The sequence below is a fragment of the Falco biarmicus genome, chromosome 19 (genome assembly GCF_023638135.1).
Source record: "Falco biarmicus isolate bFalBia1 chromosome 19, bFalBia1.pri, whole genome shotgun sequence".
NCBI classification, from domain to species: domain Eukaryota; kingdom Metazoa; phylum Chordata; class Aves; order Falconiformes; family Falconidae; genus Falco; species Falco biarmicus.
The window spans coordinates 804,644-827,468 of record NC_079306.1 but is presented as its reverse complement, the minus strand read 5'-3'; the positions used below and the strand labels follow the sequence as shown (position 1 = coordinate 827,468).

The 22,825-nt window shown below is 53.6% G+C and overlaps 1 protein-coding gene and 1 long non-coding RNA gene across 8 annotated transcripts in view; one reads left to right on the top strand and one right to left on the bottom strand.

The window, feature by feature from the left end:
• Positions 1 to 22,825, top strand: part of VDR (vitamin D receptor) — a 39,562-nt gene that overhangs the window by 9,946 nt on the left and 6,791 nt on the right. For all 7 annotated transcript variants that reach the window (XM_056322171.1, XM_056322172.1, XM_056322173.1 and 4 more), the window contains 3 exons: positions 9,790 to 9,861; positions 11,411 to 11,561; positions 17,313 to 17,443. In XM_056322171.1, coding sequence (XP_056178146.1) covers positions 9,798 to 9,861; positions 11,411 to 11,561; positions 17,313 to 17,443 — 346 coding nt within the window. In that variant the 5' untranslated portion in view covers positions 9,790 to 9,797. The remainder of the gene's footprint in view (positions 1 to 9,789; positions 9,862 to 11,410; positions 11,562 to 17,312; positions 17,444 to 22,825) is intronic.
• LOC130141306 (uncharacterized) lies at positions 5,944 to 14,404 on the bottom strand. Its single transcript, XR_008819041.1, has 3 exons — positions 13,692 to 14,404; positions 10,895 to 11,033; positions 5,944 to 6,542 (listed from the first exon to the last, which is right to left on the bottom strand). It is a non-coding gene; the product is annotated as an uncharacterized LOC130141306 (long non-coding RNA).

Sequence of the window (22,825 nt, the reverse complement as noted above, 5' to 3'; positions counted from 1 at the left end):
CATAAAAGACGGGGGTGGGGGGAAGGTCTTAGTGGGACTAATTATTTTCTGTACTTTGTCCCTCTGTTTCTCCTGAGCTAATGAATACTTAGGGTAGGGATGATACTGGCTGATAGCTGGCCTGCCTGAAGCGGTGTCTCCCAGAGAAGCAGGTGGGGAGCTCCCTCAGCCTCCTCCGGAGCAGACCTGCCGTAGCTTTGCAGGACTCACGAGGAGGTCGGTTGGGTGTGCCGGAGGCTCTTCCCCCAAATCTGGGCAGAGTGTCTTGTGGGCTGCTTTGGTGAGTCAGAGGGGAAGTTGGACGGGGCTGAATCCTTCCCGTGAACTGGCATTTGTGCATCTATTTTCCTGGTAGCTTCAAAGCTGAATGATCCTCTTCCAGCATCTGCTTCAGCCCCTGGGTCACAAGAATGAGCGAAAAGTGGGTTTCGGCGCTGGTGCCAAACCAGCTGCAGCGCAGTCAGCGTTACACGCGTCCATCTGCGGTGGGAAGGAGCCTGTAGTAACTGCTTGGCTGACGTGTGGCATGTTCATGCTTGCACGTGTTTGCTGTGTCTGCAGACCAGTTTTGACAAAGGGGAGCACTTGGGGGTAAACACACACAAACCAAACCCCTTGGCTGCAGCCGTGTTGACCATCTCCACCCCTGTGGTGGTTGCAGCACCTTTGGGCATAGTGACGCAGGTGCTCTGGGAAAAGCTGTGATGACTGCAACTTGTCACACGAAGCAGTCTGTCACCCAGCCTGCATCTTCCCTGGGCTCTCCATCTTGGCAGAGCTGCTCGCCAGGACGGCAGCCCACCGCAGCCTGCTGCTGGGAAGGTTCTAGGCTAACCCAGCTGTGCTGGAGAGCTGGAAAGCGCTCCTGTCAAGCCTCACATCAACTAAGCTGCTGAGGTGGTGTGTCTCCCGCTGCTGGGCTAGGTCTGGGAGAAGGTCCACGTGCACTTTCAGAGTGTGGAGTGGAGTGGGGGGGTCAGTAAGCTGGGAAAACCTGGTGTCTTTCAGGTTTTTCTAGCAGAATAAAAAGTAAAATGGCCCTGTCCTGTCCTGGATGCAGTGTAACAGGATTTGGCAGAGATCAAGGGACCATGTTTTAGGTAGCGCAGACAGGCAGTTGTGCCAGAATTTTAAACTCCGCTTGTAAATTCAGTGCTATACTAGGGCCCAAGCTGTTATTGGGGTAATCCAGTTTAACATCTTACAGCTGCCTTTCCCCTTAAATCACAAACACATGCAGCAGCTTCAGAGCAAAAGAAAACCAACGCAGCTTCCATTGCGTGGACCCACCAAGCTTCCTGGCCCGTGAGGCGTGGGTTCGGCGGCCGCCGCTGCGTCTCAGTCATGACTAACATCCTCCCGTGGCACGGCTCAGGAAATGAGGCACTGTGCACCCGCTGGGCTGCAGGCACGGTGTCCCCGCTCCGGGAGATGCCTCGCGAGCTCTTTTCTTCGTGAGGTTGCTGTTCAGGTGGGCTGTGTTGAATGGGAAAGGGCTTTTGCTCCGTGTGGGTTGCATACTGGGAACGCGGTCCCAGGAGGTGCTGCTTGCCTCAGTGAAAGGCTGTGGAGCGGACACCGTCTGCAGGCAGGGGGTCCTGGCTGGCAGGAGAGGCGTCCCTTGCCAAGCACGTGCCTGCACAGTTGGCTTTTTGCTCCTGCAATATGCGCAGGTTGGGCAGGGAAATCGTGGTCCATGGAGATGCCCTTTCTCATCTGAGGCGCCAGGGATGTCTATCAAATGGTTAAATACAACTTTTTTGAAGCGCCGGCTCCTAGGAGGATCTAGTGAACAAGGAATATTGCTGTGTTTGTGTGATAGAGAGGATAACGGGCTCTGTGGGGGCTGAATACTGTGCTTGGCCTCATCCAGCACGTGGGACCGTCGTCTCCTCCGTGTCTAACCTTGGCTTTGTGAGGGCCAGGAGCTCCAAAGCTGCCAGGCTTGTTTGTTCCCCTCTGATTTCCTGCTCCCTGCTTTCCCACTCCTGGGGTGTGCTGCCCTGGCACGGGTATGTTTGATCTGCCTTGCTGTTTGCTCTATCGGTTGGCAAACTTTCACCCTTCCCTCTCCTTATTTTGCTGTTCTTATCTCAGGAGCAGCCAGAGCTGCTGTGAATTGCCTCTTCCTCTGTGTCAGGGGGATCTTCTACTGAAGAACCATCTCTTGGGCATGGGGCAGGCAGCCCCTGTGGTTTGGGTACTGAACGGCAGAGAGGGTAGGGAAGGCTCAGATGAGGCTGGGAGAGGATTCTCCCACTTTCCTGTTCCACCTGAAAGCAGTCGTGGTTTCCCGTAACAGGGGAAATAGAAATTGTTTAGCCCATTCCTGGAACCCAGCCCTGCTGCACACTAATGGAAAGGGATGCCAGCTGCCCTGAGCGCCCACCCCCTCCCCCCCCCCGGCATCGTGGTGCTGCTGGAGCCCAACTCTGGGGTCACCAGTGCTCCCCAGTTTGGACCCAATTAGACCTGCAAAGGGAAAGGAGCCATTGCTCCAGTTCAAACTGGAGGTGGCAGTGGGGTGGGGAATGGCCAGTCTGTGGGAATGGTCGGTTGGTTTTTTTGGGTTTTTTTTTTTGGTCTGATTGAGTAGTTTTGGATTTTTGTCCTAGAAAACAAAAATTCCTACTGCTGCGGTTGGTGTAGCTCATAGCCATGTATCCTTAAATAAATGTGTGGTACTTACAGGGCTGTTTTGCACGATGACAGGTTGTGAATCATTGCTCGCCGCTTTCTTTGAAATCCAGGTTCATGAGAGCAACGCTTTGCTGAAACCGTTCTCCTATCTCTAAGCTTGTTTTGGTTAGTTTTACTTTGGAAATGTTTTTGGGCTCTGAATTCCTAAAGGAATCAGTGTTGCAGATGTGAAGTGTTAAAATGCAGCAGCTCCTTCTCCGTGTGATGTTACAAGCAGTTTAGGGCCTTGCTTTATTTATTTTTTTTTTAGTGATTGTGGGCATTACAAGCTGGTTTAATCTAAAGAGGGAGTTTCAGACAAGGAGGCAGGGGTCTCGGATCAGGAGGTCTCTACTGAAAAGACTGCTCAGGAAGGTCAAAAGTCTGATGGAGCCCATGGTGGCCCGTGACTCAATGCTGAAGGACGCTCCACCCTTCCCAGTGCATGTTTCCAGTTCCCATGCTGCAGCGCTTGCAGGTCCTTCACCACATTGAAACTCGCTGTGTTCCAGGCTGGCTCTTGCCTCTTTGCTGTGTTTGCTCCTTGGGGCAGGGACGGGGGGGTCTGTGGGTGCTCCTGCAGTGCTGCAACTAAATGCTTCTCTCTGTTACTACTCTTATCAGCGACCAATGGCCCCTGCTCCAGGTGAGGTGTGCCAGGCTTGCTCATCCCGGTTGGCAGGCGGTCTTGAGACCTGGCTCTGTGTCTGCAGACTCTTACATCAAGCTGGTCCAGAGAGGATGCATGCTTGGATGAGGTTCATCGGTTGGGAATGAGGGCAGAGGCTGAGCCAGGCTGATGCCAAACAGCCCCTTTCCATCTTCCTGCAGCCAGCCCAGACAACATCAATAGGTACTGGCTTCTGCTGAAAAGCCACAATACAGCAAAGATGCAAAAAGGGACACTCTGCCAGCCTGCATCAAAGCTGCGGCTGTATGAAAAGTTGCTTTCATTTATTTGATGAAGGAGAGTTTGAGAAAGGGTGCATCACATAAAATTCCCTTATTAAAGTGACCCAGCTGCCACTAACACTGTGCTGGTGGGGTCTCCCTTGGTGTGCAGATCCAGATGTGTTGCTGCAGTGAGTGCTCAGTCTAATTTTTGTGGCTTAAATGACAGTGGTGTGCCAGCGAGGAGTCAGGTTGGAGGCATTTTTGATGCAGTGCCCGAGCTGTAATCTGGAAAACTGTTTACTTCGTTCCTTCCAGTCAGGGGAATGGCACTTAGAAGTATTTTCTCCTTTTTCCTGCACGTGTAAGGATTTGTTGCCTAATTTTAATGTAAGACCATTTAAAGATCCTTGGCTAACGTGTTAGAAGAGCTTGTAGATGGCCAGGTGTTTTTTCTGCTGCCTCTCCATGTTAGTGAAGCTGCTGAGGGTTTGCACTGTGGTGCTTGTCCCTGGCCAGCCCTCGTCCCTGCCGTACACCAGCTCCCTTGGCCCCTTTCCCAGGTCAATGAACAGGCTTCTCCTGCGCTTCCCATCCATGGTTGATGCAATTTGTGCCTGGGCTCCAGCCCCCGGCTCCTGCCTTGCAGCAGGTGAGAGGAAGCACGTCCGCCACCCTCACACCTGCCTTGCACACGTGTTTGCTTGAGGACTCCTCGCTGTGCCTTTGGATGCGGGAGGCTGGACCTGTTTTGCAGCCTCCCCGGAGGGTTGCACACTCTGCAGCTCCTGTGTGCCTGCAGGCTCTCCTGGTGCTGCTTCGACCCCTTTGGAGAACAATCATCCTTCACAAGAGTCGGGAAGGATAGTCCTGTTGTGTTGATGACCTTGGAAATCCAAACCTGGGAATCTGGGGCTGGCTTGTGCATCGCCTCTCCTCCCATCTGGCTTCCCAGGTTCTGGATGTGATGGCAAAGATGCCCAGATGCTGGAGCTCCAGGGTTACAGTGCGGCTCCAGGGGGCTGGTGAGGGCCCTGCTGGGCTGAGAGCAGACCCTGGTCTTGCTCTGTCAACACTTATTTTTTTTTAGCTTTGCTGACAGGGAGGTGGCTGCTCAGATGTCTGTTCCTAACCACGTTACTGGGGAGCGCTGGGGGCCGTAATAGAGATCAGTGTGTCCCTGGGCTTGTTCTCTTCCATACCACAAAGCGTTTAGGCAGCCCACAAGTGCCTGATTCCTCACAAGAAATTAGATTACCATCCTGTTCCTTACAGAGGGATTTTTTCTTTAAGTCTCTCTGACCTTCTTGAAACTCGTATTTGTAGCTTCTTTGGTTGTCACGCAGCTGGACCCTCCTCTGAATGCCTCATTGCAGTGACATGTTGTTTGCAGACTGGGAGTGTCTGGGCTCTCTGGGGCAGGAATTGTCATGCTTACGTGTTGCCTGGCATGGAGGAGCCTCCAGCCTTGGTCTGGGGGCGTTAGCAGAGGCTCCAGGAGGGTTTTACATCTAATCAAATTAATGGAGGAAGGGGTGGCATGAGCTGACTTGCATCAGGTAATAAATAGGTGCCAGTCTCGTGACACTGCCAGGCTTGCCATATCTCCTTGCCTGGCTCCCAGTAAGTTGCAGCCACTCTGGGTCTCACAAAAACAACCAAACAACAACAAAACACACACAAAAAAATAAACCCCCCGACCAAAAACCATCCTTCCAAACTAGAAACAGAGGTGAGCAGCAGCAAGAGGAATCCAACCATGCGGCAGCACAGGGAGCTTCACCTGCTCATCCATGCACATGCAGCGTGTAGAGCCACCATCCAGGCACGGGGTTGGTGCTGGGCTCGTGTAGGAGCAGTGCTTCATCTCCCTGGGAGGCTGTCAATCCGCTGTGTAATAAATCTCATGGAAAGCAGCTAAATAACAGGCCTCCCTGGAGCTACACAAGGATATTATTTCATTGTCTTTTTAATAGAGAAGGGGGTTGCTCGCATGCTGCAACTAGATGTTATGAATAGGCTGATTTGTACTGGAAAAAGCTTCTTAAAATGCAAGAGTGTTGCCAGAGGCTCTGCAGAGACTCTGTGGAGCATCGTTTTGTTTTGACATGTCAACAGTGGTGTTAATTGAGTGTGAGCCAGGAAAATAGTAAAACCTCCATGTTAATGAATGGGTCTCTCCAAGACAGCAGAGTCTTCAGTAGCAAGTCAGAGCAGTGCCAGGGGTGAGGATTTAATTAGACTTCAAAAACCAGCCTGTTCTTCTCAGGCCATGTGGGTAAAGTTGGGTTTTTTTTGTTTTGCTTGGCAAATGAATTAACCAAAAAATACATTTTAATGGAGCAACAAAGATGCTGAGAATGTGACAAATACTTTCACAGTATTGTAACAGTTTTATTTTCTGCATCCTGAAAACGTTTGACGATGGTAGTCTCAAAACACCAAGGACTTATAAGTCTCTTTAATGAAATGTCAGTCTTGTTTTCTGGGAATGTTCAGCTGTTCCTTAACTGGCTTGGTTTCTTCCCCAGATTTCAGCAAAGCCTGAACCTCCTGGGGAGCAGCTGGCTGAGTACAAACCCATATCCTTGGCCAGGCAAAGCCCTGGTCTGGCTTCTAGCTATTTCTTACGCTGGATGTTCACGTTAAAATGTATTTCTGGCTTTGCACATCAGGAAAGTGTGGGGCATCTGAAGCCCAGCTGGCTGCTGAGCAGCAGCCCTACAACCAGTGTCCCATCAGCCTCCAGCGCCGGCTTCTGGCTCTGGTTTTGTTTTGGCTTGTGTGTTGTTATTCCCAGCTCTGGTTATTGCTGTGGTTAGTGGGAGGCAGGCGGTGTTTTGGTGCTGCGATGCTCGAGGGAAACCTGCTGCTGTACAGATGCTGGATGCGGATGATGAGGCTTTCAGCGGGAGCAATTGTCCTCCGAAGCCTTTTCCCTTCTGCCAAGTCCTGGTGAGCTGTGAGGGGGACTTTTGCAATTCGGTGAGAGAAAAAGGAAAGTGATAAAGCATGAGAAAACGCTTCGGCAAAATACTTTGTACCGGTTTCTGAGAGGTTACTTAGAGATAAATACAGAGTCAGGATCCTCCTTTGGGCTCAGTATAAAGGAGGAAGAGCAGCACACGCTGTGCCTGCTTCCCTGTACGGGCAGGTAACTTTCTGGGCTCTCATTCCTTGCCCTGTAGCACAGGTGCCCCTCCTGCATCCCATGCCAGTGGTCCCAATGCTCCTGTAGCCACCCCATGGGCACTGGGCGATGGTTTCAGTGGCTGTTACGCCAATTTCAGGATGACTAGCTCAGTTTCATTTACTCTGGTTTGTGCTTAGGGAATGGCAAACCCCTCCAAGGGATGCTTTCCCCTTTCTACGGTTGTTTTGCTTCCAAGAGATGTCTTTTAGCTTCCCGACTGCCTGCTGCTTTCCCTGAGCCCAGCTGTTGAACCGCTGCTCACACCGGGCGCTCAGCCAGCAGCGAGCGGCTCCGTCCGTGCTCCACCACCAGCCACCTGCTCTGGGAAGCTGCCGCCCGCCCCCAGCCCACATCTGCGAGGCTCCGGTTAGTCAGGGGGGGCTGGAGGCCAAAGCTGGGACGTTTCCTGCCCAGGGTTAATGACTGTTCCAGCTGCAGCAGCGGAGGCTCTGTGTGTGTGTGTGTGTGTGTAAGGGTTGCGTCACCAGCCCATCGAACGCCGGTGGGAGACGGGCTGGCTGTGCCGTGGGGATGTACCGAGGGGGAGGCACGGCACCACCTGGGGCTGGGTCTTCCGGGCACTGGTGGCCAGCAGAAGTGAGTCAGCCCTCTGGGTACGGCAGGGAGAGGGGTGCGCAGGGGCAGCCAACTCCGGCCTCTGCCTTGCCACATCCTCCCGGCTTCCCAGGTACGAGGGATATTGCAGCCCTGGCCTGAATAACAGCTGCTGGCAGGGAGGCTGGGGGTGAGCCGCCGGCTGCAGCCCTTGCACAGCATCAGCTGGCTTATTTGTGCTGTTCTGCCCTCGCAGGGTGTCCCGCAGGTGAGCTTTTCCCATGTTTTTAAACCTTGACCGTGGTGGCTCCTTGTGCTGCTTTATCATCTGGCAGCTTCCCAGCGGAGGGCTCTGGTTGCTAATTACAATCACGCAGCCTTCCCTGCCAGCATCTTGTGGCTGTTTGAGCTTTGCTGCTGTGACAGCTCCATGCAAATCCCCAAAAAACTTGAAATTTCATGACCTGTGCATGGATGAGATGATGGGAAACATTAGATTTAGCGGAGCATGGCTGCTAGGAGCCAACCCCAGAGCTTCGCTGGGGTGACAGCTGGGATGCTGCAACTTTGCTATAACCAGCTACGAAACTGGTTTGACCTTTCTGGTGCCTGCTCAAAAAAGAGGTCAGCGCTTCTAACAAATTATTTTGCTTCTTCCAAGAGATGAAGGCTAAATGTCAGGTTTGATGAATGAGCAACCTTTCAGGGGACAGAGGGAAACTCCTATGCGTGCTCCACCCTGTGCACCAACGTCATTTCCATTATGGGGCTGAGTAACGTTTTCCAAGAAGTCAGAGATGGTAGGTTGAAGGAGTGCCATCATCCATGTGGGAATTGTATCTGGCACAGACTTATTACTCTCTAGTGAACATCGGTGACCAAATAATCTCTTGTTTCTTTAATTGAGAGCTGGAGAAAGCAAGAGGCATGACAAGGGTGGGAGACACCCCTCCAAGGTTGACAGGTTGCCATCAGCACCTGCTTTCTGCATCCTGCCTCATGATGCTGGGAGTGTCAGTGTCCCCGTGTGCGGTCCTGGGAAGGTGTGGGAGAGCAGGGAGCAATACAAAGCACTGGAGAAGTATTCAACGGTGCATTGGGATGCCTGTATGGCAGGGAGGAGGTTTGCCGAGGTCTCCACAAGTGTCTTCGCCCAAAAGCAGCCCCGCTGCTTGCTGGAGAGATGCCCTGTGTGACAAATGGAGCAGCTTCCAGCTTGGATGCTCAGCAGGTGTTTTGTTATGGCCTGGTATGCAGCGGCTGGCGGCACTCCTGGAATCCAGCCCTTCAGGAAGGCAAGCCTGCTCAGGGCTGTCTGCGCCCTACTTCCCCCCGAAGACCTCAAAACCTAGTGGGACGGAGGCGGATGCTCAGCAGAGTGCTTGGGAGCTGGCCTGAGCAGGTTTCTGCCAAGCCTGGGTGAGTCTTGGGCTTATCCTAGATCCAGAAGCTCCACCGTACGCTGCTTTCCCAGGGGAGATGCCCAAGTGCTGCTCCCGGCCGTTCACCTCTGCCATGGCCCTTGGTGGTAGCTGCGGCACCATCCTGCAGTGCAGCACTCGGGGGAAATAAACCCTCTGGCTGGAGGCACGTGTTGTGAGCTGGCCGCTGTGGGACGTGGCTTGCACCCACGGCTCTCCTTGCTTTGGCCCTACATCGTGGCATCCTCATCGTTTAGGGTCAGAGTTTGTGTTGAACGGTGGGGTGATCCACAGGGACAAGCCAGCCCCTTGCCCTGCTGCTAATGCAGGTTAGCCAGGCCTGGGGGAGAAGCTCAAGGAAGGCAAAGCACCCGAGAACCTTTTCCTAGCTCTGTCCCAACACTGTGTTAGCTGGTGCTGGTGTGGCGTTTCCCATCCGTGAGCAGAGCTGCTGAAAGAACAAAATGACATGAGAAGGGAGGAAAAAATTCCACGTAGTCAGTGCTGCAGTGTTCCCATTGACTTTGAGCGTGCATGCTCTGTTGAATGAAGACCCGTGTTTATAGCAGCCATTCAGCTCTGCTTTATGCCATCCCACGCAAGCAGACAGGTCTCACGCTGCTGCATGCTTGACAGGCTGAATTGTGAAATTTAAATTTATAGGAAAATATTACTGAGGCTAAAGGAATGAGCTGAGCACCTCTCGCCGCCGTCTTTCCTTCCTGTGCCCTTGCTCTCGCCAAGGGTGGCTGCCGTGTTCACCGGTGCGTTCCCTCGGCCAGCGCGCAGAGGGTGGCCGGCCCGTTGCGGTATCTCCTCCTGGATCTGCAGGGAGGAGGTGGGGGAGGTGGGGTGGGAACCAGACAAGCGGTACCCCAGCTGGCAGGCTGTGTCGAGATCACCCCACCCCAGACATGGTGTTCACATCTTGCCAAGGGGCTGGAGCGAGCCGTGACCAGGCTGTGTGGTTGGACACTCTCCTTTGACTCATCGACCTTGATCAGTTTTAAGCTGTCTCAGACTGTGTCCTGTCTGCCTCTTTAATTGCAGGTGGCTCCATGTCCCAGCTCCAGAGCTCCTGGGAAATGCACCAGCAGAGCGTGGCATATCTTCCTGATACAGGTAAATGATAACCCTCCTCTGCAGAGGATGTTCTCCTTGTGGTTGTGTCTGTCTCTTCCTGGGAGCTTTCTCCAAGCAGCATGGACAGCTAGGACTCCTACCTAACGGAGCCTGGTCCTAGTGCTATCTAAAGGTGCTAGGACTGTTGGCTGTGTGAAGTTTCGGGTGAGGTACAGGTGAAACCAAGGTTGGAGAAAGCTCCCAGTCCTGGGTTGCTTTGGGAGCTGTGCATCCTCAGGTGCTCCAGGGGCATCGCTGGCTGCCATGGGGCCTTTGAGCCTCGTGTGCGAGCTCTGCAGAGTTGCTGTCCCCTGGCAGAGGATCAAGAGGAGTCCAGGCTTTACTGGGATCGAGCAGTAGCAGTCTGGTAAACTTTACAGCGAGACTTAAATTGTAGGGTTGTCCTCTTGCTTTTTTCTGAACTCGCTTTTGCTCCAGTCTCACTGTCTGGAGTTCCTGGGTGACTGATGAGTATTTTACACAGCACAGCACAATTCCAGCACCTGCTGAAAACCTCGTGAAAGCAGACTGGACACAGCCAGGCAGCAGCTATCCGCAGTGCCTCTTGAGAAAACATTGAGCCATGCTTCAAACAAAAAAGCTTGTTTGAAGCTCTTGAATCAACTTAAAATTTCTCAGTCTGAGGTGTGCAGAGGGGATAACTCTGTCCCATGTGTGGGGAGGCTGAGGCACAGGAGCCGCTGAGAACGCACACACTGTCCTACCGAGCTGCTGGATGGTGCCGCCTGAAACCGCAGCCTTGGCGTGGCTTCACCAAGATTTGGCACCACGAAAACTTCTAACCTTTATTTGCCCCGTGCTTCTAGATGCTTGGTGTTTCTAATAGCAAACAGGCTTCTACCAGTGGATATTGGAAGCTAGGGGAAGCCTATTAAAAGCTTCATCTCGCTATTCATTTTGGGGATGTGCATTAGGAGCACTATTTCCGCCCTCCCTTGTTTAGGTCCCTGTTGATTTTTTTTTTTTTTAAACAATGTTCACTTGACTCACGTTTGGGATTTTTCTCACTTACGGGAGCCGGTGCGAGTGTGCCGCTGCTGCTTCCTGTCTGTGCACGAGGGAAATTCTGCATCAGCGTGTCGGTGCTGTGACCTCTTTCCCTGTGGGTTTGCAGCATCAGTCTAGGTGAATTCTGGTCCCTTCAGGGCTCCCTGAAAACAAACACAAAGGAGTGGGGGGTGGGGGTGGGGAACCTATCTGGGTTTAGGGTAGGCTATGGAAGTTCTCCCAGTGAAGCACAGCGAGCCTCTGTGAGCATGTTCTGTGGTTTGTTTAAGGCTGGGGGCATAGGAAGAGGGGATCAGTCGTGGCTTTACTTGGGTAGATAAGCAAATGTGTACGCTTACTAAAAACGAGCTAGAACCTGCTTTTTGGTGGTGTGGGTACACAGAGCCAACGGGAACACAGAAGCTTCTCTTGCCAAATTGTGGTGAAGCCAAGGAAGAATCCTTTATTTGCATCTAATTTCCTTTTTGTAAAGCTGTGACAGTTTTACAGAATAAATACCTGGCTTTCTCTGCTCTCCCAGACATGGAGACCATGGCTGCTAGCACCTCGCTTTCCGACCCAGCTGGTGAGTTCGACAAGAACATGCCCCGTATCTGTGGCGTCTGTGGGGACAGAGCCACTGGCTTTCACTTCAATGCCATGACCTGTGAAGGCTGCAAGGGCTTCTTCAGGTGAGTGAGGGTCTCTGGGGAGGAGGACTCTTACCCCATGACCAGCAAGCCTGGAGGATGGGACCCCCAGGGTGCTGCCTGGCTGCTCTTCCAGTTACCTGTGTCCCTGCCCAGCTGGGCTGCGGACAGCCTTGCCAGACCTGTGCCCGCATTGCAGACAGCTGACATGCCTGCAGATCTTGATAATGGAGAGATCACGTACTATTTCCCTTCTTGTGGCTTGCTGTGGCACCCTGCTACTGGGAAATAAGTTGTTTTCTCCTTAGCCAGAGATTTCCATCTGTCTGGGAGCCTTGCAGACCTCCATGTGCAGGAGCGTAAGAGCCTCTGGCACACTACAGATGGTACCTGGGAAAATACACCTGAAAATATCAGTCTTTGAAAACTAAAACAGTGTTATGGCCACAAGCTTCTTTTCTTGAAAGCAAACTGCCCCCAATGTCTGTTCCGTGCACTTGTGTATGGAGACACATGTGATCCTCTGCCCACTTGCTGGAGTGGGCACCAACCTCTTCCCAAAACCAGGCAGTGGCTCAGCCACCCCTCTCGTTCCTGGGGGTTTAAGGTAGCTGTAGGCTGTGTGTGCAGCTGCCTCAAGGCTTTTTTTTCCACTGTCAGGTGGAGGTCTTGAGTGGCCTTAAGCTGGACAGCAAGGCAGAATCCTCTCTGAAAGCTGCCAGGCTCCCCAAGTCTGGAGAGTGGCAGGTTTGCGGATATTTGTTAGAGGCTCAGTTTTACCCCTGCATTGCCCAGGTGATGCTCCTGTGCAGACAGTGCTGAACCATTCACGTGGGAGTTCAGATCACTTGCACCAAGCGAGAGAATGACTAAGCGCTGGTGAAATGAAGCAAGACAGTGACTGGCGTGGGACTGGCTGGGAAAAGCCTTGCTCAAGTATTTTGCGCTGTAATGAGATGGTGGCACAGGTGGCTGTGGGATTGCAGACACCAGAGTGCACAGCTTTACGCCTTGAACTGGGCTGTTACAGCAACCAGAGCTTGAACTTTCACAGCAAAGTCATAACTCCTCCTCTTGCAGGAATTTCAGGGCTCGATGGGGGTTTTCACATACCACAGTCTTGCAGTCTGTTTTTGAACAGGGCAGCTTCGATGCCGGGCCAACCTGAGCAACAACATTTTCCTCAATTACTGCCGCTAAATGAGTAACTCTTCTTTCAGCTGCTCTCCTCTGCGCTTTGGTCTGGTGCCCCTGACCTTCCCCATCCCTATTGTGGCTGCAGAGGCAACAGTCTGGCTTTTAACATCTGAAATGTCCAGGGCTGCTTGGCCAACCCTTCCTGGGTGTGATGTGGCTCTTGCACTAATGTTGTGAGCCCTGCTGTTGCGTTTCCCCATCTCGTGTTGTCACACCATTGTAATCATGCAAGACGTACAACTATGACAGTATTTCTGAACAGACACCTTAATGATGCGAAAAGCTCTCATCTTCCACTAGCCCTTCATGCCCCATATAAAGCCTTTATTTTCAATTTAAGAGTCTTACTACATTTTTTTTAATCTTGCTTTCTAGGCACGTTCTCCCCAAGCTAGGCCCTGGTGTGTTTTCTCCTGCTTATATAGCCTTGTTTACATGCCACTTTCAATCACTGAATTAATTAATGCTTGGTGCTGCCACGGTATCTAAGTGCTTTCAGCATTAAAATATAGCAGCACTGGCATGGAGGAGCCTGGACCCCTAACACTACTAGAAAAGCTACGTGCCCCTTTGCCAGCGCCTCGGGGTCTGTAACAGGCTGTGCCTGTGTGTGCTGGCTGTTTTTCAGCTTTCAGCTTGTGCTCCCTGAGCAGATCTTTGAAAAAAAATCACTGTGCTGGTGACTGCTTACAGAAATGGGGAGGTCAGACTTGCTGCCTTAGCTGGAAGGGGCTAAAAGAGAGCGAGCAGCTGTGAATATCGGACTGCAGCAGCAAAACCTTGGGAAGGTTCCACAGATTTTCTTAATTGCGCTCAGGCTGTAGACATGACTCTGTGGGCTGGACCAGGACCAGTTCTCCTGTACCCAGAGCCTTGGACACCGTAGCAGAGGGATGCAGCAAAATGCAGCCTGAGCCTTGGCTGGCTGAGGTGGCAGCAAAGCTGCTGGGGGGCCCCTGGGTGACACTCACCTACCTCTGTGACATGGCTCTCTGGTGTGAAGTCCTCCAGGAGGTCCTGGGTTTAATGACTCTATAAATGGGATTTGGCATTTATTGGCACCTCTGAGTGCTCAGATGTGCACGTAACCTGCAGCACAAACAGACGTGAGGCAACCTTTGGCTGCTGGCTTCAGAGTCCGCTGTTTACTAATGATGCCAATGGCAACAGGGGCCTTTTATTTGGCTCTGCTGTTTGCTCAGGAGCGCTTAAAAAGCAACTAAGCCAGAGTAGTTTATTCTGCTGTGACTTGGCTGGAGCATCCATGGTTTTCTCTGGTTTCTCCTACAGTCCTAGCTTTGCCCCGGTGCAGTGACATCGGGTGTTAATAGCAGAGCTGCTCAGAAGGGCTCTAGGTATTTCAAAACCTCTGAAGTTCCCACCCATCCTGTCTCCGTCACTGCATCTCCCACTCCTGTACTTTTCCCCAGTTCTTTGCCATGTTCTACATGAAATTTTAAAAAATCAATCCATCCCCTTTTCCTGCATACCCAGGGTCTCTAAAGATATTTCAGGGCAAGGTGCAGTGGTCTGGAGGGTTCCTGGCATCAGGAGTGGGGGATGGAGCTGGAAGGATTTGGGGGAGAAAATGCAAATGGATGCAAAATGAGTGCCAGAGAGCTGCAGCTCTGCTCCTGGCATTGACTTGGCCGTTGGCTTACCACGGGGCTTCCCTGGGCGGCTGCGTGTAGGTGTAATGGGGGAGAAACGGGGGATTATCCTACCCCAGGCAGTTTGCGATGGCTGTGCGAGGTGGTTCTGCGGCAGCCTCGGTGCCAAAATGACTCATCGTGTATTACCCATGTGGCGGGTGACGGAAAGGATGTGCCAGGGAGGTCGCTGGGGGGTCTGGTAATGAGTAGGGCAGCTGTCAGGAAACGGTATCGCACAGGTCCTGCGAGTGGGGGAGCTGGGTGTATTTAAAGCCCACTTCACCAACAAAAACTCAGAAAGAGTGACTTTGAAGATCAGCCTTATGTGGTGAAGGACTGAGCGCACCACTGATACCGGCCACACGATGCCAGTTCGGGCTGGGCTTTGGGGGCTGCCAGGCTGCTGTTCGCCATCTGGCTTTTCTACAGCTTCACATTTCTGATAACCTAAAAGCTGTTTCATGGAGGCGCTGGGGTTTGCTTTCTCCTCGGGGTGCTAGGTCAGACCATCAGGTGTATGTCTACCAAAACCCAAGGATGGAGCTCAGCTGTTGCAGTCGGGGGGTGGTGGTGGGGGTGGTGGTTAGTGGTCAGGTTTCCCAGCTTGTGGAGCTGCAGTTAGGCGAACGGCAGCCCTCGCCGTGCCTGGAGCGCTCCTCCGATCTCTTGGGCAAGATAAAGCCAGGTGGGCTCAGATGGATGTCCTGCAGGCACGGCTGCGCGGTGGACGTTACCCCTGGGTGCGCAGCAGCCTGTCCTTTGCAGTGCTGCACTTGCACACAGCAGGGGCTACATCGGAGAGCAGACACGGAAAATGCTGCCCCTGTTCCCCCCCCCCCAGGTACAGCCACCCTGACCTGGGCACATCGCCCCCTGCTCAGCACACCCCCCTCCCCGGCTGCTGCCCGTGGCCGTGTTTGCTCTCACCCATGGGCTGGGTTGGCGCGGGGAGGGAGCTCGTTATTTTTAACATTTGGCAGCCTGCCTGGGACATGGATCTTAAATGAGCCTTGAAATGGCTAGTTCTGGAGCTTCGTAAAAATACACCGGAGCCAGACAGTGGGACATCCCGCTGCGGGTCGGACGGCTGCTCCTCGGGGCCCCGCGTAGCCGAGAGCCATGGACCCTTGGGGCAGCAAAGCGGCTGTTGTGCCCAGCCACCCTGTATTCTAATAAACTGCAATTTTCATACCAAACCCATAATGGTGGCTTGCCCTTGCACATGGGACATCTTTCCCTGCCTGAGGGCCTCCTATTTCTCTGGCTTGTTTGTGCATTCCCCAGCCTTGCCCTGTGCTGCGGGGGAAAAGATGAGCCGCCTGCCTGCCCCAGATGCTCAAAAACAGAGTCAATCACCAAAACTGGGGGGTTTTAGGCTGTTCAGGTCCAAATCTTGACTTGCCCCTGAGCTGAGCAACGTTTGTCCCTGTTCCTGGGAGATCAAAGGTCTTGCTGGAAGGGGAAAAACTCAGAGAAAAGTGATAAACTGAGAGCCAGCTGCTGGGTGAAACAGGAATTTCTTAGTGTAAGGCAGATTACGGAGGGCTCTGCCATCCGCCCCTCCTGTATTTATTTTCCTAAATACATTTATTCATGTTAGGTGCAGGGAGAGTAAAGCCTTTCTGTTTACATCTCCCTTTCTAAAATAGCCTCTAATTACATGCTACGTGCCCCTTGGGTCTGCAGCCCAAGAACATATTTTATATTTATACCCTATAAGCGCAGGCTTGGCACTGTTCCTGGGCTGGAGGGGCCCCTCTGCCCTCGCCCTCTCAGCCTGGGGTCGCCCATACGTCTGTGGTGTTCACCTATGGAGCACGGGGGTCGTGTGCCATCAGCTCGGCATCCCGGAGGGGTGTTATTGCAAGGAGAGCAACTCTTCCTAGCAGGAGCCTCTTCATCCCAGTGCTGAAATACAGCATTAACTCGGGGGTGGATTTCTCACTGTTGTACCTGAATTGCACCTGAATTTACCCCTCTGAGCACCCTCACGCTGACTTTCTAGCCTGGAGGCACCCTGGCCTTGGTCTGCCTCCCTTCAATTTTCCTTTTCATTTAAACTGAGTGGCACCTTTAGAAATACTTGCAAATCCAGAGATAAGCTTCTCTTGCTGATGGCAGAGCCTTGAGTAACTTTCTCCAAAGCCAAGACGGGGCATCTCCCAAGGCAGAGGAGAAACCGCCCTGGATGGACCAGCTCAGCTATGCCTGTAACATGTCATTACCGTGCATCATGCCGGACAGCCCCGCAGAAAGGCCAGTTTTCGCTGGGAGCTCTGGCTTTGACCCTTTGTACTTGGAAGATGTACAGACCCGACTGCCACAGCGGATTAATGTGGCACGGTGTGGTTTTGGTGGAAGAGGGGGTTATTATTTTAAGTGTTGTTCCTCTCGTATCCTGCAGTGAGATTTCTTTCTCCTGCACACGCAAACATGTGCTCCAGCCAGTTATTCTAGCAAAGCTAGGCTTTAAAGGCTGGTAAATGTTTAATAACACGCACTGCTTTGGTACATGCCTGTCTCCACTCTGGTTTCTTCTGGTGGGGGGGGGGTCTGCAATCCTTCCACCTTTCTTATGGCCTTCAAAATATCTGTTCAAAACCGGAAAGCTGCTTAACCTGTGGCTGAACCCCTCAGCTGTGTCCTTGTAAGAAGTCCTCCTTTTCCCTGCTGTGCAGCAATGCCTGAGCCCCTGAGCCCAAACCCGCAGATGCACGCAGCCGGGTACACCCTCTCCAACTCAATGCTCTCAAGCAGCCAGCTGAGCTGAACAGTCAGGTCAGGGATGCTCCCAGCACCCTCTTAGCCATCTCTCTCCAGCAGTTTGCGGCCAGAGAGCTGGATTTGTGCTGGTGTCTCCTCCCGATGTTCAGAGCACACTCAAAATGGTGTTGATTTGACCCAAGGCAACTTGAGGGTTTTTTTTTTTTCCATTCCTCTTCAGGAGAAGCATGAAGAGGAAAGCGATGTTCACGTGCCCGTTCAACGGTGACTGCAAAATCACTAAGGATAACCGGCGGCACTGCCAGGCGTGTCGGCTGAAGCGCTGCGTGGACATCGGCATGATGAAAGAGTGTGAGTACACGGACACGCGTCGCGTGGGGAGCAGCGCAGCCGCCTGCCCTGCTGGCCTTTGGCTGCTCGCTTAACGTGCGGTGCGGAACGCAGGCACGGGAGTGCAAAACCTGAAAGCCCTACGAGGGTTCAAAGAGGATGCAAAGGGCAAGGGATGCGGTGAGCAATGATCGAGAGGAGCTCGTTTAACGATTAAGGCTGCTCCTGTGGTGATTAGTGATCTGAGGAGTTGCTTTTATGGGAGCCAGGTCACCTTTGCTGGCTCCTGGGGGGCAGCAGCTTAGCGAGAGCATCCGGGGCTGTTTCTGATTAACTCCCAGTTGCATCGACTGAACTTAGTCCCGTCCTGCCTTGTGCAAAGCCGTTGTCCTCTCCGACGCGTTCCTGCTTGCTTCCTCACTCCCTCCAGACAAGGAGGGTTGAACAGGCTTCCCGCAGCACCAGTAGTTTTCATTAGCATGGAACTGGCTCGTGTTTCTCGGCCGCACCTCTTGGGCTTTTTTTTGTTGGGGCCTTATTCATGCAACGTGGGTCTGCCCATCCATCCAGCCACGTGCACAGCAGAGGCTTAAGTAAATAACAGAGGGAAGTAAAGTAGTTCTTAACCCAATCCAAACACGCTAATGTTATCCAAATATTTATTTTCTTCTGCTATATTTATAGATAAGCAGCTTTTAAAAATAAAATCTGTTTGACATGCTTCCTCCTACATACACACGCTTTCCGCGTCCTAAGTCTTTGGGAGAAGGCTGGTGTTCGCGTAGTGTTCAAACCAAAATAACAGCCTTCTGCTAGGAGACACTGCAAACAGGAACTCACGTCGATGATTGATGAACCTGAAAATTTGGAAAATGGAAGTGATGCTGGTTTCCTTATGTGGTGAGCAGAGAGCAAACAGCGTCAGATGTCACAGGGTGCCACAACAGCTGCTGGGTCCTCCAGAAAATCAGAAATTGTAGGTGTTTGCAGGAAAAAATGCCTGATTTTCCAATTGTCCCAAAGATCGAGAAGATCCCTGGATCTTCTTCTTTTAAACTAGCAGCTGTGTCCCTTAAAGAGGGAGAAAAAGACCATGTAATGCAAGATACATATCCATATTTTGGGTGAGTTATGAGGACATGTGAGCCCATGGTAGCCAGTTGATGCGGTCCGTTTGGCGTACCCATTGCTAACGAGGGAAATGTGTTAAATTGCATCAGTTAATTACCCGGGAGAGGCCAGAAAATTCAGCAGCAGTGATGCACGGGGTGTTCGCACCCCGGCTGGCACCAGGTCCCAGGGATGTGCATGCTTTCCACAGGAGTTAACTTGTAAGCGACCCTGTTAGCGAACTGTTACTGGATTAACAAAGCCTAACCTGAGGAGACTAAAAATAGCCTTCCTGCAGACTTTGCTGTTGGTTAAATGAAGAAGAACAAGGTGTGCTGCTGTTATTTTTAGGTCGAATCATGGATCTTGAAGCTCTTGATGGGGGGTTGTGTCTTCCCCAGCCTGGCATCGAAGGCAACGAGGAGCCCCGTGGGCAGGGCTGGGCCAGTTTGACCCCAGTGCTGATGGGACCCGAGCCTGAAGCAGAAATGGGAGTGTGAGGCGGCGGTAAAGAGGAGAAGGAAGAGAGCAGACCCCAGCAGACCTTGTGCCTGTGTTAATTTGGGGTCTGGCGCAGGCAGACTGTTCACCATCCCCTGAATGTGGGGTGGTTGGAGGGCCTGGATGTATTCAGACATCACCTGCAGCCCAAACTATGCAGGGCTGGGACCTGTGGCAGTGTGGCCGTGCTGAGGGTCCCTTCCCCAGCACACGGTCCCAGTTTGAGTGCAGTCCCAGTTTGAGTGCAGTCGGACCTGCAGCCCAGACACTGCAGTGGTGGGCTGGAGGAGCCAGCGCTTGTCTGGGGCGCGCAGCAAGGCAAAGGGATCGTGTGTGTTCAGGCTCGTACAGAGCAAAAACCCTGAGCCAGCAGCACCCCCCGGAGAGCTGGGGACAGTGCCAGGGCGGCCACTGTCCGCTGAGAAGGGACCAGGAAGGGGAGGAGGTGGAAGCTGGAGGGCAGCCGAGGTTATGGTATGGAGCAGGATTTATAGCCCTGCCGCAACGCCTGGGTTCACCCCGCGCTGTCCGCAGCCAGCGTTAGCAAATATTTGTGGGTTTCCATCTGTCTTATCTGAGCAGGGTAAAGCACAGGGCAAGCTTGGGGGGCTGTGGGGCGCGGCAAAGTCCACCCCACACCCAGGCCGTGGCATTTGGGGAATGCGCCTTGTGCCATTCCTGGGAGCAGTTTCCCTTCGGATGGCTCCAAGGAGGGCAGGTCTCCAGCCTAGGGACGCCTTCGCTGCCCTGTCTGCTTGCTGCTGGGTTCTGCTAGGATGATGCTTAACACGAGCGTACTTTAAAGTGGGGTGAAGAGTCTGTTGCTGGACTATTCCACCTGGTTTGGCAGTGGTTTGGGTGACCAGAAGATGCTGCGGTTACCTCTTCTGCCCTGCAGAAAAACTTTTTGCCAACTGCCTGGAGCTCGAGAAGGGACATCCGTCCCTCGGGGCTGTGTTGGCCAAGGCACAGGGCATTAGATGGACCTGGGCTCTGCAGCCACCCTTAACCTTTGGGTGATTCACCTCTTTTAGTGTCTCTGCCCCTTCTCCCCCAGTCTGTAACATCTCTCCAGTGTTCACAGCGCATTCACGCAGGGACGAGGGACAGGTCGACTGTCCTGCTCGGTCTAAAGGTGTTCCTGCAAAGCGGGAAGATAAATTATGCATCACCAAATCAAGAGGCTGGAGGGATCCATGGACTCCCCAGAGCTGCAACAGTCTCACAGCACTGAATTTCTCCTCTCCTTGCCACCTTATTTTCTGCTGGGGAATTTTTTTGTGCTTGACATGGTGCCAGTCAGCTGGGAATCAGTGAATCTCCTTGGGAGGGTCCCTAGCCATGTCCTGGGGCAGTCTGTCCCTCTGCAGCTGGGTCCTTGGGCATTGGGGAAGGTGGTTGCAGCTAATCCCCCTCTCTGGTGCCACAGCAAGGTCTATAGCTTGCCTGGGGTCAGCACCCCATGGATCTTCTCTCCCTTTTTCCAAGGAAGAGGCTTGCCGGGATCTGGTTGTAGTCACGGGCAGCTGACACTCAGCATCCTCGCCACGAGGCTCAATTTATGATCTCAGTGCTAAAAATCCCCAAGAGGGAGGAGAAAAATAAACCATCATCTCGGAGTCAGGGAGAGGAGCAGAAACTGGAAGGAGATTGTGTGGAGAGAGGGGGGGAATTTCCCGAATCGGTCAGGAGAGGAGCAGTGGCACTCGAGGGAGTGGGCAGCGCAAGGGCAGCAGGAGCTGGCAGGGTTACGGTTGTTGAGGGTGGGACTATGGGATGAGGGTGAGCAAGGGGGGAGGTGGCCTTTCCAGCTCTGCTCCACTTCCCCGAATAGGCGGTGATCCTCCAAGCAAAAAAAGTCCCTGCTGCTCCAAACATGGAACATGTTATTCCCCGGCCCGGGAGCTGCTGCAGCGCGGTGTTGTGCAATGCCGGCCTCTGGGACCCGTGCTGACGCCGGGCACTGGCCGAGAGGCAAAGCAGGAACACGAGAGGGAGGGAAGAGTCCAGGAAAACGTCACTTTGTGGTGGCCAGTGTTTGCACAATGACCGGGAAGCGTCTCTGCTCCCGGCAGGCTTGAAGCACATGCTATAAACATCCAGCGTCCTCTGTAATTAGAGCAGGCTTGGAAGCTGGCAGGCACTGAGCATCTGGAAAGCCCTCTCTGAAATCTGTGCAAGCATCGCCTCAGTTAGCCGTGGCTGAGCTGCGTCGGGGGGACGTGACCCTCTTGGTGGGGAGAGCAGTAGCCAGGGGCCCTGCAGCTGTTGTCGCTGCTCCAGTTTGCTCCGGTGTGGGTCCAGGACCTGAAATTTCAATTGCTGCTGCTTGCCTGTCGCTGCAAGCTTTCCTCCTCTCCGGTCTCCATGCAAACCCAGGTGCTCCAGGAGAAGCAGGCTGTCCGGCCAGCCCGTAGCACCTCATGACCCCCCACTCCAGCCATCACGGTGTTGGAGTGTCTGTTGTGCAATTTGGGTTTTTCTGCCCGTGCCACCCCTTGTTCCATCCCTGTCCCTGCCAGCTGTTGCCAGTTACACCTGCCTTGAGAAACGCTCCGTCTTCCGATGACAAAGGTGCCTCAGGACAGCCGCAGCCGGGGTGTGGGGCAGGTCAGCGGGGCTGAAAGGTGCGGGTTTGGGAGAGGGAGCAGGATGAGCTGGGCTTCGCTCCCTGGCTTTCAGGGCTGCATCTGGGGCGTTCATTCTGCGAGCTGGTGCAGAGTGATCCTGGGCATCCTTGGCCGTTAAGTGGGGTCACAGCACCCTGCCGGGCTGCTCCTGACCTTGATGTACCTTGTCCCCACGGCGTGCCGCGCTGCTGCTCTTGCTGCTTGACCCTCATCTAGCCATGCGTTCCCCCAAAGCTGCTGCTGCGAGGGGTGTTTCTGCAGCCCCTTGTCAACAGGGGACACAAGCTCGGCTTCGGATCACCACCGCTGTCCCAGCGAGATCCCAGATTCCACCCTGCCCTGATGGCCCTGTCAGGCTGGGGGAACAGCCATGGGGCCTTTTGCACCCCTGGGGCTGGACGGTGTCCCCGGCTCCAGCGGGGCAGGCAGGAGCAGCCACCATTCAATCTTCAGTGAAATGTTCAGACTGCATCCAGTGAATGCGTATCGTGCCTGACATTTCCTAAAATTTCACTTTTGCTTTATATTTGGCAGCTCTTTCCTTGCCTGATGGAGCGAGTCTGCCTTCGTGCTGCCCCACGCCGCCCTCCAGCATGGCCAAGCCCCTGGTTGTGGCTGGGGCTGCAGGTTTGGTGTCGTCGCCCAGCTGGCTGGGTCCTCGTGTGCTCGGTAACCTCGGCGCTACCCTCGGTGTCGGCCGTGGTTTCCCTGCTGCCCTTGTGGCGTCTCGCAGAGAGGGCCAGCGTCTGTCTGCAAGCGATGGGCCGAGGTTATCTCAGCCTCCGCGCGGACGTCGGGCCAGGGCAGCCCGCAAGCACTCAGCCACGTTGCCGGTTGTGCCAGGAGTCTGTGGCTGGACGTCTCCAGCTTGGTGTTTGGAAAGAGATTGGAGCTGGGGCGTGAGCTGGGGTCTCGAGGGAAAGGTGCAGGCGCTGAGCTGCCTCCTGGTGCCGTATTCCCCCTCCTGGTGCCGTATTCCCTCTTGAGGCAGGCAGGTATGTGCTGGGCAGCATCCATCCTTCTGCAGGTACAAACAAGGGTCGAGTCCTTTTCCCCAAGACTTCATAAAACAGGCAAGTCACTAGGCAGGCATCCCTTGTCCATGTTACCCCGGTCCTACCACAAGCCCGTTCCTCCGGCACGGCCAGGCAAGGTGCCGGGC